The 15,872-nt window shown below is 45.7% G+C and overlaps 1 protein-coding gene across 3 annotated transcripts in view; it reads right to left on the bottom strand.

Moving 5' to 3' along the window:
* The window catches only part of Rasgrf1 (RAS protein-specific guanine nucleotide-releasing factor 1), a 117,472-nt gene that overhangs the window by 33,519 nt on the left and 68,081 nt on the right, over positions 1-15,872 (bottom strand). For all 3 annotated transcript variants that reach the window (XR_001778822.2, NM_011245.2, NM_001357743.1), the window contains exons 11-14: positions 12,651-12,714; positions 11,724-11,860; positions 9,113-9,195; positions 1,735-1,983 (exon numbers count right to left, since the gene is read on the bottom strand). Coding sequence is in view for 2 of the 3 variants with exons in the window: in NM_011245.2 (NP_035375.1) it covers positions 1,735-1,983; positions 9,113-9,195; positions 11,724-11,860; positions 12,651-12,714 (533 nt within the window). In the remaining variant the exon portion in view is untranslated. The remainder of the gene's footprint in view (positions 1-1,734; positions 1,984-9,112; positions 9,196-11,723; positions 11,861-12,650; positions 12,715-15,872) is intronic.

Below are 15,872 nucleotides of genomic sequence, written 5' to 3'. Positions count from 1 at the left end.
TATTTTGTTTTGTTTTCTTCTTTAGAAACATTTTTAAAAGGTGAGGGGGTCCTATCTCATACCACTTTTTAAATGTAAAAATTTTATTTTTTTTTAAAGAGGTTAAATAAATCATTTGCTGTTTTTTGTTTGTTTGTTTGTTTGTTTGGCTTTTTTTCCAACCGGAAAATAGCAGGATACTGAATCAGGAGAGGCTGAGTCTGTCCCGGGGGTCACCATAACATTCCGCAGAGGGGGCTAGCTTTATATCCTACAATACAAATACAAAGCATACTAAATGACAATTTGGAGTCTCAGTTGTGCATTTGTGCCTGGAATATTTTCAGTTATATCTGGTTCTATTACATATATATAGTGTTTCTAGTAGAACCATTTGGTAAGAAAGCCAGTCCTTGGTCCTTGCCCTGTCAGAACTGTGATGTCTCTGGTCATGGCAGTTCATTTTCCTAACAGTTGTGATAATGTGCTGTGAAAGATGGAAATTCTGAGTCTGTTCTGTGTGTGGCATAGAATTGTGAGTCAGTAGAAATGAGGGTTATGACCATGTAGTTGTTATGAGAGCTCTTAGGGAAACTTGCCGAGTTTGAGGTTGGAATATCATTGGGATAAATTCGAAGAAAAACAATACGTAGCTCTTCATTTGGGTACACGAACACAATATGACTCTTCGGTGTTTGGGTACGTGTGATAAGGATTGGAATGTTGGAATGGAGAGATGGTTCAGCGGTTAAGAGCACTAATTGCTCTCCTGGAGGTCCTGGGTTCAAATCCCGGCAACCACATGGTGGCTCACAACCATCTGTAATGGGATTGGATGCTCTCTTCAGGTGGGTCTGAAGACGGCTACAGTGTACTTATATATAATAAATAAATAAATCTTAAAAAAAAGAGTTGGAATGTCTGTGTACTCTGCTCCTTGGCCAATAAAATCTTAGTTGTGAAAGAGTATAAAAGAAGAAGGAGGAGGAGGAGGAAAAAGAGGAGGAGGAAGAGGAGGAGGAGGAGGGAAGGGAGGAGGAGAAGGAGAAGGAGAAGGAGAAGGAGAAGGAGAAGGAGAAGGAGAAGGAGAAGGAGAAGGAGCAGCAGCAGCAGCAGCAGCAGCAGCAGCAGCAGCAGCAGCTTAGTGATCAGCAGTGTGGGTGGCTAAGCCTCAAGGGGGCTTTGGGGCAGAGAGGGAGAGCAGAGCCATCCCTCCCTAGAGAATATAGTCTTCCCAAGAAGACCTCTAATAGGCATGGCTGAGGGTGACCTTGTGCTTCTGCTCCTCACACTCAGAGCTCCAGAGCTGTGGGATTACAGGCTGGTACCACCAGGCCTAGTTTCGTCTGAGAAACAAACAAACAAACAAACAAACAAACAAACCAGTCTTGAAATATACTCCCTGTGTGATCTGGGAATGATATGTGCCTTTAGCACTCCCGCTTTCAGGACAGCCTTTTTTCCAGAGACCTTATGGGCTGAGAAATATGTGGGGTTCAGGAGGGGGTGCATGGTCCCAGTAGGGAATGTGTGTGTGTATATGTGTGTGTGTGTGTGTGTGTGTGTGTGTGTGTGTGCATGTGATAAAGTGAGTGTGGATGTCAGGGGACAACTTGCAGGAGTGGGTTCTCTCCTCCCGCCATGTAGGGTCCAGGCATTGGGATTAGTTCATCAGGCTCAGTAGCAGGTGCCTTTGCACACTAAACCATCATGTCAGAGTCCAGTAGATGGTGATGGCAAAAGGCATGCATCTACCTGGCAGGAATCGCACTCATGGGTTTTCTGTAGATATTGATCAGCTTGTCCAGGACCACCATAGCATTGGTGAAGACGCGATAGGAATGCAGGAAGGTGTTGAGAAAGTCAATGCTCAGGAAGCGAAGATCAGTCAGGCGCTCCAGCAGGCGCTCCACGCTGGCATAGCGGATCTGAAGCACTTTGCAAGAATTCATGGTTTTGCTGAAGCGAATGTCAACATCATCACAATATAAGGAAGCGTCAGACCTGTAAAGGGGAGGGCAAGGACAGGTGACATGTGTGCAGACATGAATATCACGGTGACATAAGGAGGCACTGAACCTGAACACTGAGGGAGAAGGAAGTAGTGACAAATGTCTAAGGTGTCTCTTCACCAGGTCAGGGGTGAGGCTACCACCAGGCCTTCTTGTCAACCCTGCCCCTCCCAACACAGACAAGAACAGCTTTTCTGGAATCTTCAGAGGGAACTCGAGATTAATGACGCCTTCTGAGCTCGGTGGGAATCAACAGCCCCCAAAGCCATTCTGTCATGCAGTCCTAACTGGCAGCGGAGCCAGTTAATGGCAGACTCAGTTAATGCTAACAGCTTGGCTATAATTATAATTAAGCTTTAGCAATGACTCTGAAGTGTGTTTTGTTGTTTCATTTTTGTGGACATTGTAAATCTTTGTAATCACAGCTTGCCTTTTTATTTTTGACAACTGAGAGTCTCAGAGTGGAAGGCGGTGTTCACTTGGTTTTCCTTCCGTCCTTGTGTTGGCCTGGATTCCCTGAACATTGACTACTGTTTCTTTGTAGTTGTTTTTACTTGCAGATAGTAGCTATCTTAGAACTTTTGTGTTTCTGGTCAGATGGTACCAGCAGAGCACATAAATCAACAAATAAATAGACACTCTTATCAAAAGAATAAGCTTAAAATTTTTATCGTAATGAACTCCCCCAGAGCAAAAACCACCTAACAAACTTCCAAAACCACTTCAGACTATCCTGACTACCGAGTAGAGAATATGTTTACTCCTGTCATGGTTACTTTTGTCACGGCTGTGACGGAACATCAGACAGGAGTAACTTCAGAGAGGAAGGTTTATTTAGGCAGTCCACCACAGGGCAGTGGCTGGGCGGTGCTGGGGAGCATGGTGCTGCTAGCTTACATGGTGATGAATCCAGAAGCAGGGCGTGGTTAGAACTCTCAAGCCCCTTTGCCCTCTAGAGTTTCGTCTCCTCCAACTCAACTCAGCCTTCCAAAGCCTCTACAGCTTCCCAGAATAGTGTCAGCAGCAGGGTACTAAGTACTGAAACACACAAACTAGTGTGTGCGTGTGGGTACTTTATATTTCAATCATAAATGTGGAGGACACCCCTTGATGTCAGCTCTATCCTTGTTTCTTGTCTTCTATATTCTTAGTCTCCTCATCGGTGACCTGGAAATAAGGCCTTTCAAAGAACTTTCGTGAGAGTGCAATGAGTGAGCCAATTGGAGAGGCCTAGCATGGTACGTGGAACACAGAGAGCTGTAAGCGGCTCCGAATTCCCTGACTCTGCAGAGGGCATCTCCCACTCGACAGTACAGACAGAGCTCCAAGGAACGGAGAAAATGGACTTATTTTTCCATTTGTACCACTTCTAAGGTGCTTTTTTTGGGGTGGGGGCTGGTGGTACAGCTGGGCAGTAGAGCACCTGCCAAACATGTGTGAGGCCTTATGCTCAACTCCCAAGTATTTTCTCTAGATATACTGGGATTTGAAGTATCAATACGTATTGATATTTTCCCCCAAAGCCTCCAAGGAGCAGCAGGGTGAATGCAGGATGTAAAGAAACGGAGCAGCAGATTAGGGTCACTTGTGGACAAGTGATAATTCCTTGTTATCTGAGTCGTGGTCCCCTGCCTTGCTTCTCCCTAGCTGCATCAGTCTTCTCTGCTGCACGGACCAGAGGGGAAGTTGGATAAGTGGGCTGTACTGGCTGGTTTTGTGTGTCAACTTGACACAAGCTGGAGTTATCACAGAAAAAGAAACCTCCCTTGAGGAAATGCCCCCATGAGACCCAGCTGTAAGGCATTTTCTCAATCAGTAATCAATTCGGGGAGGACCCCTTGGGGGTGGTACCATCCCTGGGCGGGTGTCCTGGGTTCTATAAGAAAGCAGGCTGAGCAAGCCAGGGGAAGCAAGCCAGTAAGCAGCATCCCTCCATGGCCTCTGCATCAGCTCCTGCCTCCAAGTTCCTGCCCCATGTGAGTTCCTGTCCTGAGTTCCTTTGGTGATGAACAGCAATGTGGAAGTGTAAACTGAATAAACCCTTTCCTGAATAAACCTGCTTCTTGGTCATGATGTTTTGTGCAAGAATACAAACCCTGATTAAGACATGGGCCCAACCCAAAGTATGTAGAATAAACCACAAGGCCTACAGAGAGAGTGACATCTCAAAAGAGATCGTCTCAGAAGCAGAGGTAAGGCCTTCTTCTAAAGCCGTATCCCTGTAGGGATAAGGAACATTTTAGAAACCTGCTGACCAAGTCCACAGCTTGGCTCCTTACCATTTTTCAGCTGATACCATTGTTCCCAAGGGCTCTATCAGAGCGGTCACCAAGTGGGTGGGTACAACTCTACCACTTGCAGAATAAAGCCCAACGGCTTGCCAGACACAACGTTGTTAACTGAATCCCACACGTCTCACCCGCCCCATCTTTCACCACATGGTGTAGATTGCTGTGTTAGTTAATAAGGTCTGACTGGGCTATAAAAAGCTCAGAGAAATGAGAAGTGAAATTAAGTATAGGAATAGCTCGTGAGACACAGCACACAGACACACAAACTACAGTATCCATATGTTGAATGTGGGGAAGGATCAATGGACCACATGGGTACCAGATATTCATGGTACCCTTAATATACACGAGGCACAAGGGACGTTCAATATTTACAAAGCTGTGAGCAAGACGTCCACTGATGAAACATACATGCAGATAAGATCACGGTGGTTGGTTAGGCCAACTGACAAGCTCAGCTATGGGCGAGCATGTGTGCCTTCTTCCATCTCAGAGAGAGCGAGTATGTATGTGCCACAGACCTAAGTACCTTTTATAGTTTGGGCCTGCTCATCTAACTTATACTCTGCTCTATGCAGCAGGGAAGACTGGCACAATATGGGGGGTGTGGGGGGGGGGGAAGGCAGGGCAGGAGAGCACTGTGTAACTGGGACTCTAAGCCATTCTTACCTACTGTTCCATTTCTCTGCTCCCAACCCTGCTTCTAAATCTGTGTTTTAAATGGACTCACCAAAGACTATGGTGAAACCTCTTAATTTGGTTGGTGAGCCTGTCTTCTCCAAGGCCTATGGGATAATTGGTCTGATCAGGTACCTGGAGACCACAGTTCACCAAGTCACGTCCTACACGGCACTCTAAGCCCATAACTCTGCAAGCCCATGGGATTATTCATCATTTCTCAAACACACAGCCCTCTTCTGACTGAGCAAACACTCACTTCTTTCCAGAAGGCCTTTCTATTGAGCAAACTGCAACTGGCCTTAGATGCTAGCTCTGGGTTCCCTTTTCAAGGAAGCCTTGTACAGCTGTGCCAAGTGAGTTAGTCTCTCATCCCCTGCACCCTCCGAGTACCACATAAACTGTCTTATGGCACCCACTCTACTGTCCATAGTGGCATTTCATTGTGTCTCTTTGGTTCACTGAATAGTTCTTCCTATGACCCCCACTGCCACCACCTCTGGGTGGTCAGTGATGTGGAGGAGAGGGGAATATTTGACCACTGTCAAAGGAGTTTAAGGGATCTGGTGCACCCGAGCTGTCTCTGCTGATCCCTAGTGATACAGGAGAAACTTGAGGTGATAAAATTGATGTTATAAAGGATTTACTAATAAACTTGCTTAGGAGACAGTAGGTCACATAAAGTAGAATTTAGTTAACTAAGGGAGCAGTACCTCCCCAAACACCTCAAAGGTAAGTGGTATACTAACTAACCAGGCTTGCTAGAGATAGTTCAAGTTTAGCATGATGGGAAAACACCTGCCAAGGTTTCCTCACCAGGATTGCCCTCCAACTGGATTCCATTCCCATGGCAAAGAAGATACCCCGTTTTAGTTAGGGTTTGACTGCTGTGAACAGACACCATGACAGAGGCAACTCTTATAAGGACAATATTTAATTGGGGCTGGGTTATAGGTTCAGATGTTCAGTCTGTTTTATTATTGACTCTAAAGCTAGAGCCATGTGGCTGAAGTTGGTGAATTCTGCTGCTTGCTGGGGCTGGAACATGGCCCCCTTGTTCTATTACATTATCACCAGCTTTCTGTTTTCCAACTGCTTCACTGCCTAAGCTTGGCTGCCCTGGAACTTGTTTTATAGATTTATTTTAAATTCAGAGATCTGCATGGTTTTGTTTCCTGAATGCTGGGATTAAGGCATGTGCCACCACACCAGGACTTAAGCTTTTCTTTACTTGGAACTTGCTCTATACCAGGCTGGCCTTGAACTCATCCATCTGCTTGCCTCTGTCTCCTGGGATTAAAGGTGTGTATCACTATGCTTGGACCTAAGCTTAGCTGGGTGGGATCTTGCCCTAAAGTCACTACTCTGTTAATCTATCTCCTCGAACATAGGATTCAGCTCCATCTCACTTCCTGGTGCCCCTTTATTACTTGAACCATACATTTTATATTTTTACCTTTCTCAGCTTGATCCTTTTCATTAAAATGCTCTTCATAAGACTAAACCAGAGAACAAAGTTTCTGCTGGGCTTTTTTGAGACTTCCTTAGTCAATGGAAGTAATATAAATCTCTTTACCTTAGCCTCAGGTAGACTCTTTAGAGAAGGGCAAAAAGCAGCCACATTCTTCACCAAAATCCCACAAAAACAGTCTCTAGGACACCCACTGAAGTTCTTCTCCACTGAAACCCTTGGGCCAGGTCTGCACAGTTCAAATTACTCTCAGTAACAAAGTCTTCCTTATTCCTGATAGAATAGTCCTTTAAGCCCTACTTAAAGCATTACTTTCCAAATCCAAAATCCCAAAATCTACATTCTTCCAAACAAAAGCAAGATCAGGGCATCACAGCAATATCCCAGACCCTGTCCCAACTTCTGCCTTATGGTTTTACTGCTGTGAACAGACACCATGACCAAGGCAACTCTTGTAAGGATAATATTTAATTGGGCTTGGCTTCCAGGCAGCTAAGATGAGGGTCTTAAAACCCACCCATACAGTGGCATTTTTCCTCCAACAAGGCTACACCCACCCCAACAAGGCCACACTTCCAAGTAGTGGCACTCCCTGGGCCAAGCATATTCAAACCACCACACATCCTCAACTTATAAGTAGCCGTTAGGTCCTTTCCCATATCAAAGACCACACCTCTAAGAGGTAACTCAAGGGGCAGATCAGGGTGACAACTGACCTGGTACACCATAAAACATAGTTCTGCTGAAAGAAAGATGAAATTTCAAGACCTGTAAGTCATATAAAGTACTCAGAAATTGCTGGTTGTTTGTGAGCCTAGAGGCTACCTGGGGCTGAAAAAAAAGAAAAACAAACCTGGGTATGCCCTGTAGTTAAAACATTCCTGGGAACAGCTTAACCTTAAAGATAAAGAGGAATGTGAAGACATAACAGGGCTATCTGAACTGAGTCAACAACTCACAGAACTCTGACACCCTGCACATACATGTAAATTTTCTGCTGATGTTTGAATAAGCCAATAGTGTGTCGCTATGCTGAATTCCACACCCCTAAGCCCTTTACCCCATAAAAACCCCTAGCTTTCGAGCCTTGTGGCCGACATCCGTTATCTCCTGTGTGGGTTGCATGTCGTTCCGGAGCTCCGTCATTAAACGGCCTCATGTAATTACATCAAGATGGTCCTTCGTGATTTTTTGTGTGCACGCTGAATCGGGAATTGAGTGGGGGTTTCCCCACTAGGTTCTATCACTGCCAGGTGGACAGGAAGGCCCCAGGTAGCAACTATGCAAAAGGAACAACACTAGTGTATTTGAGAAATAACTGTAGCAGTATCTTCTCTGTGTAAATCTCCCATCTGCCCAAGTGGCCAGATTTGAAGTCTCCTGTCTCTGTTTAAATTGTTCCAAGTGCAATCTTGCAATTGGGACCTAAAGAAGCTTAGGAGTGATAGTGTATTTGGAATTAATAAGCCAAAGGCATATACAGGCTGGTAAATTCTGTTGAAAGCTTGTTCCCTTTTGTGTATTAGCAGAACTAGTTAACATGCTATTATTAAAGAGTTTTTCTTCATTAATTTCTAAATGTGCAGAGTGATTTTTTCACTGTGAATATATGTAACAGTAGCACACAGTAGGCTTATCAGGTGCTTGCCTTTTTCTTGGTGGCAAGTGTGAACAAAGGGAGTCTGGCAACTTTTAGATACAAGTCCTGTGGTATGTACTGTCGCAGGGCACTCACTGGAAATAACAGAGAGGCCAGCCATAGTCATCTAGACACAGGCCAGGAGGCAATGGCATCCCAGGAGGGACCCAGTGACATCATCAGGCTTAAAACTCAGAGGTCAGGATGGGAGCCAGACAGCCAAAGTGATGCAGGGTAGGGGAAAGAAGAAGAGGGAGGAGGAGAGGAAAGAAGAAGGTAAGAGTCACTTGAGGAAAGATGTTTCAGGAAGTTTATGGAAGCGATGTTACATGGGATCAGGGCTGGGACAACTGTGTCCAGAAGGATGCTATTTCCCTTATCCCGAGGGACTATTCACGCAGACACACTGGCTGTGTAACTGCACCCTGCAATTAGATTGTTATGTACTTTTGAGATGTTATATGTGTTTATTTTGTAACAAGAAGAAAAATCCTTAGAAACCAATCTGTGAGATTTTCATTCCTAAATATTTCTAAAAAGCCCAATAGATAAAAATCCAACATGCAAATAAAAGTTTATTTAAAAAGAAAACCTAGCTGGATGGCGGTGGTGCACACCTTTAATCCCAGTACTAGGGAAGCAGACACATGGGGGACCTTAGAGTTGGAGACCAGTCTGGTCTAAAAAATGGGTTCCAGGGCAGTCAATGCTACACAGAGAAATGCCATCCCAAACAAAAGAAAAGAAAAGAAAAGAAAAGAAAAGAAAAGAAAAGAAAAGAAGAGAAAAGAAAAGAAAAGAAAAGAAGAGAAAAGAAAAGAAAACAAACACCACCTCCATCACTAATGACAATAACAAATAAAACCCCCAAACTCAAAACGTGTAAAAGCGACATTAAAGGATCCATTCAAACAGACATCAACTTAAAACATGAAATGAATCCCCAGCATCTTCCCAGTTCCAGAGACTGGGCCTGTCCAGGTCCTAGAGTCTCTGAGCAGATGCTCCGTTCCTAGAGTATAGACAGGTTAAGGGCACTTACTTGATCATCTGAGGCACGGTGACCTTGGAATTTTCTTCAAAGGCATTCATCATGAGCCCATTGCAGCGGATATTATCCACGCACTAGAAACAGAGAGGACCTTAGGCTCAGAACCCATTCTCCATACTGGTACCCAGACTCACCTGGAGCCCTCCACCCACGCCTGATCGCAGGGTGCTTGGGCTTCAAGGGCACTGCCTAAGAAAGGGCAAGGCCAACACGGCATCATTCACATTTTGGAAGTCGAGTGACCTTGGGGGACTGACTTGACCTTCCTGACTCTGTTTCCTTATCTGTGAAGATGGGTTTAATGGCTCCATTTTACCAGGGTTATTTGCCAAGTAGAAGCATCAGACTGTGGTCACTCTTTGAAGCCAGTGTCAAGGATGAGGTTGCCCCACAGGGATCTGGGCTCTCTGGGAAGCTGCCTAGTGAGCTTCTGCACCAGAGTGTGTAGAGTACATGTGTCCTGTGCCCCACCCCGGTGCCAATGCCCTGATGCTGGAGGTGATTCCTATATTTCCAGTCTATAGGTGGGGAGTACCATGGGAAATGAAAGGGTGCGATGTTGGCGGGATATTTATCCAGACTCTGAAAAAATTCAAAAGTCCAATTCTGCTTTGAATAAGAAGAACCTTCCCAAACAGCACTAAAAGATACACCTTTTGCACCTAGTGAAGTGTTCCATGCTTGTAATCCGGCACTTAGAGGTTGACTCAGGAAGACCACAAGCTTGAGACAAGCCTGGGCTGCATAGTAAGACTGTCTTCAAACAAAAATCAAAACCAACCGAGTCCAGAAAATTAATCCAGGGTGGGGGTTGGGGGAAGGGGCTGCCTCCTTTTACCTCCTGGCCCGCTGACTTGGGCTTCACATTTGTGCTGCGGAGGGGTCACTCCTAAATCAAAGCTCTGGGGAGCTCTATGCATATTACAGAATCTATGGCCTTGAGGTAGTGTGTTAGTAGAGGCCAGCACTAAGGTCACTGGAAAGGGGAAACTGCCACAGTGGGTGGCAGGTGCCCCAGGCCCAGTCCCCAAGTAAAAGCCAGGCCAACAGAGGAAGCAGCAGTACAGGGAAAGGTTCCTGTCACTTGCATGTACCAGTCTAAGTTCTCCACCAACCACTCTGTGACTCTCTTTTGAGCTCATTCTACCAGCAACTTCAGTCAGAGTGCTATGGAGACTGCAGAGGACCTCTGTAAGACGTCAGGATAGCTCTTGAAGGGAAGGGGCTGGGTGGCCATACTTACAAGCAACAGCAATGTTGCTAGAGGGTAAAGATCCCTGTGGACCCGTATAGGTGAACAGTCAGCCTCTGATAGCTGTGCCTAACTGGCAACAGGAAACAGCTGCGTTTGATCTCTCCATTTTCTCTAGAACATGCTCGTTTTGTTTTTGTTTTTGTTTTTGTTTTGCATACAACTCAAAAGAATAGATTTACGCTATGTATAATCCCACTGTGCATTGGTCTTTTGTGGATTCAAGGGGGTGGGCTGCCAGAAGGCCAAACAGCTGATACCCCCTGGACCAAGCAAGGCTCATGTCTGCAACTTTTATGGGACTGCCTGGGCATTCAGTTTAATTTAGAATTACACAATACGAAAATAGTCCCTGGTGTTTTACAATCGCTCTTTATCTGGAAGTTTCTTCCAACTTTTTTTTTTCCTTCTTCTTCAGTGCTGTAGATCAAACCCTACTTTAAAGCAGGATACAGAGGTAAGAAGGCACGGAGCTGGTGAGGGAAGCCCTTTAAGTGTAGTGGGTACCCTGCTCTTCCAGTGTCCTGTAGGCACAGGGCTCCTTTCCAAGTCCCCAAGACACAGGGAGGAAAGTAATGCACAGCTGTCCATCCTGCTGTCAGCTGCTCTAACACCCCACCCAGCTCTTCAGAGAGGATGGCCAGACAGAAACTCTGGGACCTGGCTCTTGCTTTTGAGGTGTGTGACACTGCTCTTTAGCTCCTGGAGCCCAAGCCAGGAGCTGGTGACAGCTCTGTAACCAGATCCCACCTCTTGCACTTCCAGTGCCCCAGTATCTTGGGTTGCTGACTTTCCAGGAGAAGCCAATGTTTCCTGATTAATGGTTAAAGAGCCAGGGGAACAACTCTACTGCGTGCAATAGACAAAGGCCAAAGCTCTATCTTTCTCTAGCACACGAATGCTGTCCTGGACCTCTGTAGGCTATCCTGACTAGCTGGACATGTAGGTGCTCACGTATCTCAGGACTTCGGAGCTATCTCTTCTGCCACATCTAACCTTCATAGATGGGAGTGCCAAGACGTTTTGTGTGTGTGTGTGTGTGTGTGTGTGTGTGTGTGTGTGTATACACCTGCACACATATTGAAACCCAGGGATCAGACTGTAATGTAGACAGACATTTTTTCCATTCACAGGTCTGGGGAGCGGAGAGTAGAGCTGACAGTCTTAAGGGTTTAAAACCATACTGCACGCAATGGTACCCATTGGCTGGATCTGGGTCAGCCTCCATGGACCTGGAGGGCTCTGGTCTTTTCTAGTAGAACAATTCAGCTGTGCTCTGACCGTCCAGACCCCTTACCAGGCCAAATATGAAGGAACAATGAGCTCTGAGGAACAAGTGAAGCTGCTCACCTGGATGATGTCACTGGTCCATGCTGCCTTCTCCTGCCTGGTTGAGGCTACCAGGATGACAGTGAAGGGTAGGGAGTCCTTTGGCTCCACCCCGATCTTAAACTCCAGGTGTTCTATCTCTGGTCCGGCTCCTTTGGCTTTTCCAGTGAAAAAAAATATGAAGTTAGCAGAGTGAGCGTGGGTGTCTGTGAGCTGGGTAAGATTCTCTGATCCCTGACTTGCGTACCAGTAGAGGGGCCGGTGGGACAGCAGGTCACTAGCTGCTCCTTTTAGAATAGTGTTTTACGATTTTGGCTGAGTGAGAGTCACCATTTCAAAGATGAAGAAGCTGAGGATCTGGCACACACAAGTAATTTATAGGTACACAGATTCTTGATTCAGATTCGGAACCACTAAGTAGTAAACCCTCTGCCCTCACTACAAGAATGGGTTCTGAGCCAGGGTTTAGCTAAGTCTACTAGCAGGGAAGCAGCTAGCCAGGGTCAGTCGGGGCCTCACGACCCAGCCCTTTGGCTAACACCTGGGACAAGTAACATTGACATCGGAAACTCCTCTGGACGGGGCTGAACATTCAGTTTGGTTTACAGCTCCTTGATGTGAAGGTAAATCCCTGGAATTTTATTACTGATCTCCAACTCTCTTTTTCTTTGCTCTTTTCAAATCCAGGGCATGACACAGGCTAGGCCCTGGAACTCTTGAGAGCTGTTTACTGGAAAGACCGAGCTCAAAATCTTCTTTCTAGGGGCCCACAATTGTGAGAACCACCTGGTCTGGGCTGTTCTCTCCATTTTCTTTTGCATCTGGGTCAGGGGCCATCCTATTTGCACATCTGCTTTTCTTGCACTCCAGCCTTGCTGAATGAGTGTGTGCACATGCAATCATGTATCCGTGTGAGTGTTCAAACCAATTAGCAGCTTGGGCACTGACCTTCGTCGTCCAGGTTTTCGGGTTCATCCAGTAAGGTGCAGTCAATGAGGGATATGACTCCATTCTGAAAAAGAGCAGCAGGCACCACCTTAGACCAGGGGTCCACGTGCAAGAGTAGGGGTCCCAGTAGATTAGGCTTGGAAGGGCCTCACCACCAACCAGCCACACGTCCACAGACAAGTGTGTGTGTCGCATTTGATGAGTGGGCATTTTGCTACGCAAGCAAAGGACATTAGCTCCCTTTACAGAACCCGCTGAGGTCAGTGAAATGATTTTCCTCAGGTAGACTACTCCTAAAGAAGGCTGAGGACAAGCTGTGGACAGAATCTGTCCGAGTTGGCTTCCTCTTGCCCCATCAGCATGTCTGAGAATTACTTCATAGCCCCAAATCTATAAAAACGTGAAATCCTCCATTCTTGGTCAATCCCTCCTATTACCAATGGTGAAACAGGTCAGGTTTATGGATTCATTATAGGTATTGCTAACTCAATTTTATAGATTAAGAAATGAAGTCAGAGAGGTTAAGTCTTTGTTCAAGTTACCCGGTCAGCTATTGGTGGGCTCCTGAGAAAAAGCCTCAGGGGCCTCCTCCCAGCCCCAGGCCAACAACTCATTTACTACTATCAGGAAGAAGCTCTAGTGGAGCCTCTCACTTTGACACAGTAGTGAGGAGAGGCTCTGGTGGCAGTCTTCCTACCCACAGGCTTTGACACTCCCCTTTTGAAAGTGGAAGAATGAGCTGGAGAGATGGCTCAGTGGTTAAGAGCATTGACTGCTGAGTTCAATTCCCAGCAACCACATGGTGGCTCACAACCATCTGTAATGGGATCTAATGTCCTCTTCTGGTGTGTCTGAAGACAGCTACAGTGTACTCACATACATGAAATAAATTTTGAAAGAAAGGAAGAAAGAAAGAAAGAAAGAAAGAAAGAAAGGAAGGAAGGAAGGAAGGAAGGAAGGAAGGAAGAAAGAAAGAAAGAAAGAAAGAAAGAAAGAAAGAAAGAAAGAGAGAGAGAGAGAGAGAGAGAGAAGATGGAAGAATAATTCCTTTCCTCTTAGGTGTGGACTGGGCTGTGACCAGTATTGAATGAAAAGAGCCAAATGACAGCTAAGGTGTGCAGCTCAGGGAAGTGCGGCTCTGGGAACTGCAGCGTCACGCCTGCTCTCTCCTCTCTCTTGGATCACCTATCCCAGGGGAAGTGGGTGTTACACTGTGGGGAGAGGTGAGGAGTTGAGGCCTCCAGTCAGCAGTTCTGTGAATGAACCATCTTGGTTGGGTAAGCTTTTGGAGCACTGTGGCCTGGCAAACGTTGCTATTGCAAACTAGAGCCCTGAGCCAAGACTACTTCTAAGCCTCTTCTGACCTCCTGACCCATAATTGCGGGACAGTGTTTATTTTCTAAGAACTGATGTTAACATAGACCCAGCCACGTGACTGATCTATACATGAAATACTGGGCAGGCTGCCCACCTTTTTTTGTTGTTGTTAGAAAACTCAGAATTTATTTTTAACCACTTGCTTGGATCATTATAGTCTCATGTTATATATAGGTTGCTGCTTGTGAGGACAGCATCCAAGGGGATTCCCAGGCAACCCTGGGGTCTGCTTCTTGCTTCCTTCTTTGATGGCCTTGTGAAGTTTCCAGGACTTTTGAACAATAACCTTGCCCTATGATTTCATGGGGCTTGACAATCCTGGAAGCCCCCTGTTAGCTTTCTGTCTAAACTCCACCCCACAGTTACCTGGCAACAGCCAAGCTGGCATTCTCTTATTGGCTTTTTCTTTTTCTTTCTTTATCTCATCTGTGAACTGGGAAAGTGATAGTGTCTGCCTCAGAGGGGCTCTAGAAATTAAATATGATAAAACCTTGGGATAGGGACTAGCCATGGTAATCATTATATTGGAGGCCTTATTGTCTGTTATATGACAGGTTCATTATCATAGAATTTATAGTGACTGTTAAACTTACTGAGAATTTTTTTGTACCAGGCACCTGATACTCCCTTAGCATTCCTGGGAAATATTTTTTTTTAAGATTTATTTATTTTATTTATATGAGTACACTGTAGCTATCTTCAGGAACACCTGAAGAGGGCACTGGATCCCATTACAGATAGTTGTGAGCCACCATGTAGTTGCTAGGAATTGAACTCAGGACCTCTAGTAGGGTAGTCAGTGTTCTTAATCACTGTGCTATCTCTCCGACTCTATCTGGGGAATATCTTTATATTCATTATGCAGATGAGGAAACAGGCTTAGTGAGGTCACATGATTTGTTTGAGGTTTGCCTGGTACACAGCATGGTCAGCGCTCTGATCATGTGTTCTTTGCTAGAAGGCTACCCTTTAAATTTTTAAAATTCCAATTTGTGTGTATTTGTGAGTGAGTCTGTGCACATGTGCGTGCATGTGTGTGTGTAGCATGTGCACGGGTACCCAGGGAGGCCAGAAGAGGAAGTCAGATGCCTTGGAGCTGGAGTTATGGGCAGCCATGAGTTATCTAATGTGACTGCCGTAAGCCAAAGGTGTCATCTGGAGAGCAGCCAGTGCTCTTCACTGCTGAGCCATCTCTCCAGCTCCCAGGCTAACCTTTCAGAACTCCAAAACAAATAATAATAAAAAAGTAACCAACATAAAAACAGGAACTTCCTGTCTCAGATCAAGGATCGGCCTCTGAGTCTCTGCTGCGGCCTGCCTGTGCTTACTCTAATGCTGAAGGACGGGGGACCCAACCCTCCCAGCCTGGACAGAGATATCTGGAGTACGACCTGGAGCTAGCAATGAATGAAAGCCTCCCTTGACACGCAGTTTGGTTGGAATTTGAGTGTATAATATTTGTAAATTAATTTCTCCTTGTGCAGCCAACCAGCTAATCTACTGACATGTTAATATAAGTGGTGTAGTCTCCAAAGCCCGTGTTTGATCTAATACCTCAATGGGAGGTTACAGACCAGGCATCCCTGAAGAAAGGTTTCCCTGATGCTCTCACTAAATTAAGGGCACCTTCTGGCCCTTTTTCAGGATGCAACATGCTCACTTTTGGAATCCCATCTGCTTCTCCAGGATGGACATAGTATGGGAAGAGATGGCAGCATAGAGCGACAAGGTCTCATAATCAGCACAGCAAATCCATAGGCACGGTCAGCTATCTCATGCATTGTTTCTGTGGGGACTCTGAACTTTGTTTGCCTGATGAAATGTACACAAGACAAGGACATTTCC

The sequence above is a fragment of the Mus musculus genome, chromosome 9 (genome assembly GCF_000001635.26).
Source record: "Mus musculus strain C57BL/6J chromosome 9, GRCm38.p6 C57BL/6J".
Taxonomy (NCBI): domain Eukaryota; kingdom Metazoa; phylum Chordata; class Mammalia; order Rodentia; family Muridae; genus Mus; species Mus musculus.
The sequence above is the reverse complement of the archived record's forward strand: the minus strand, read 5'-3'. Positions and strand labels throughout refer to the sequence as shown.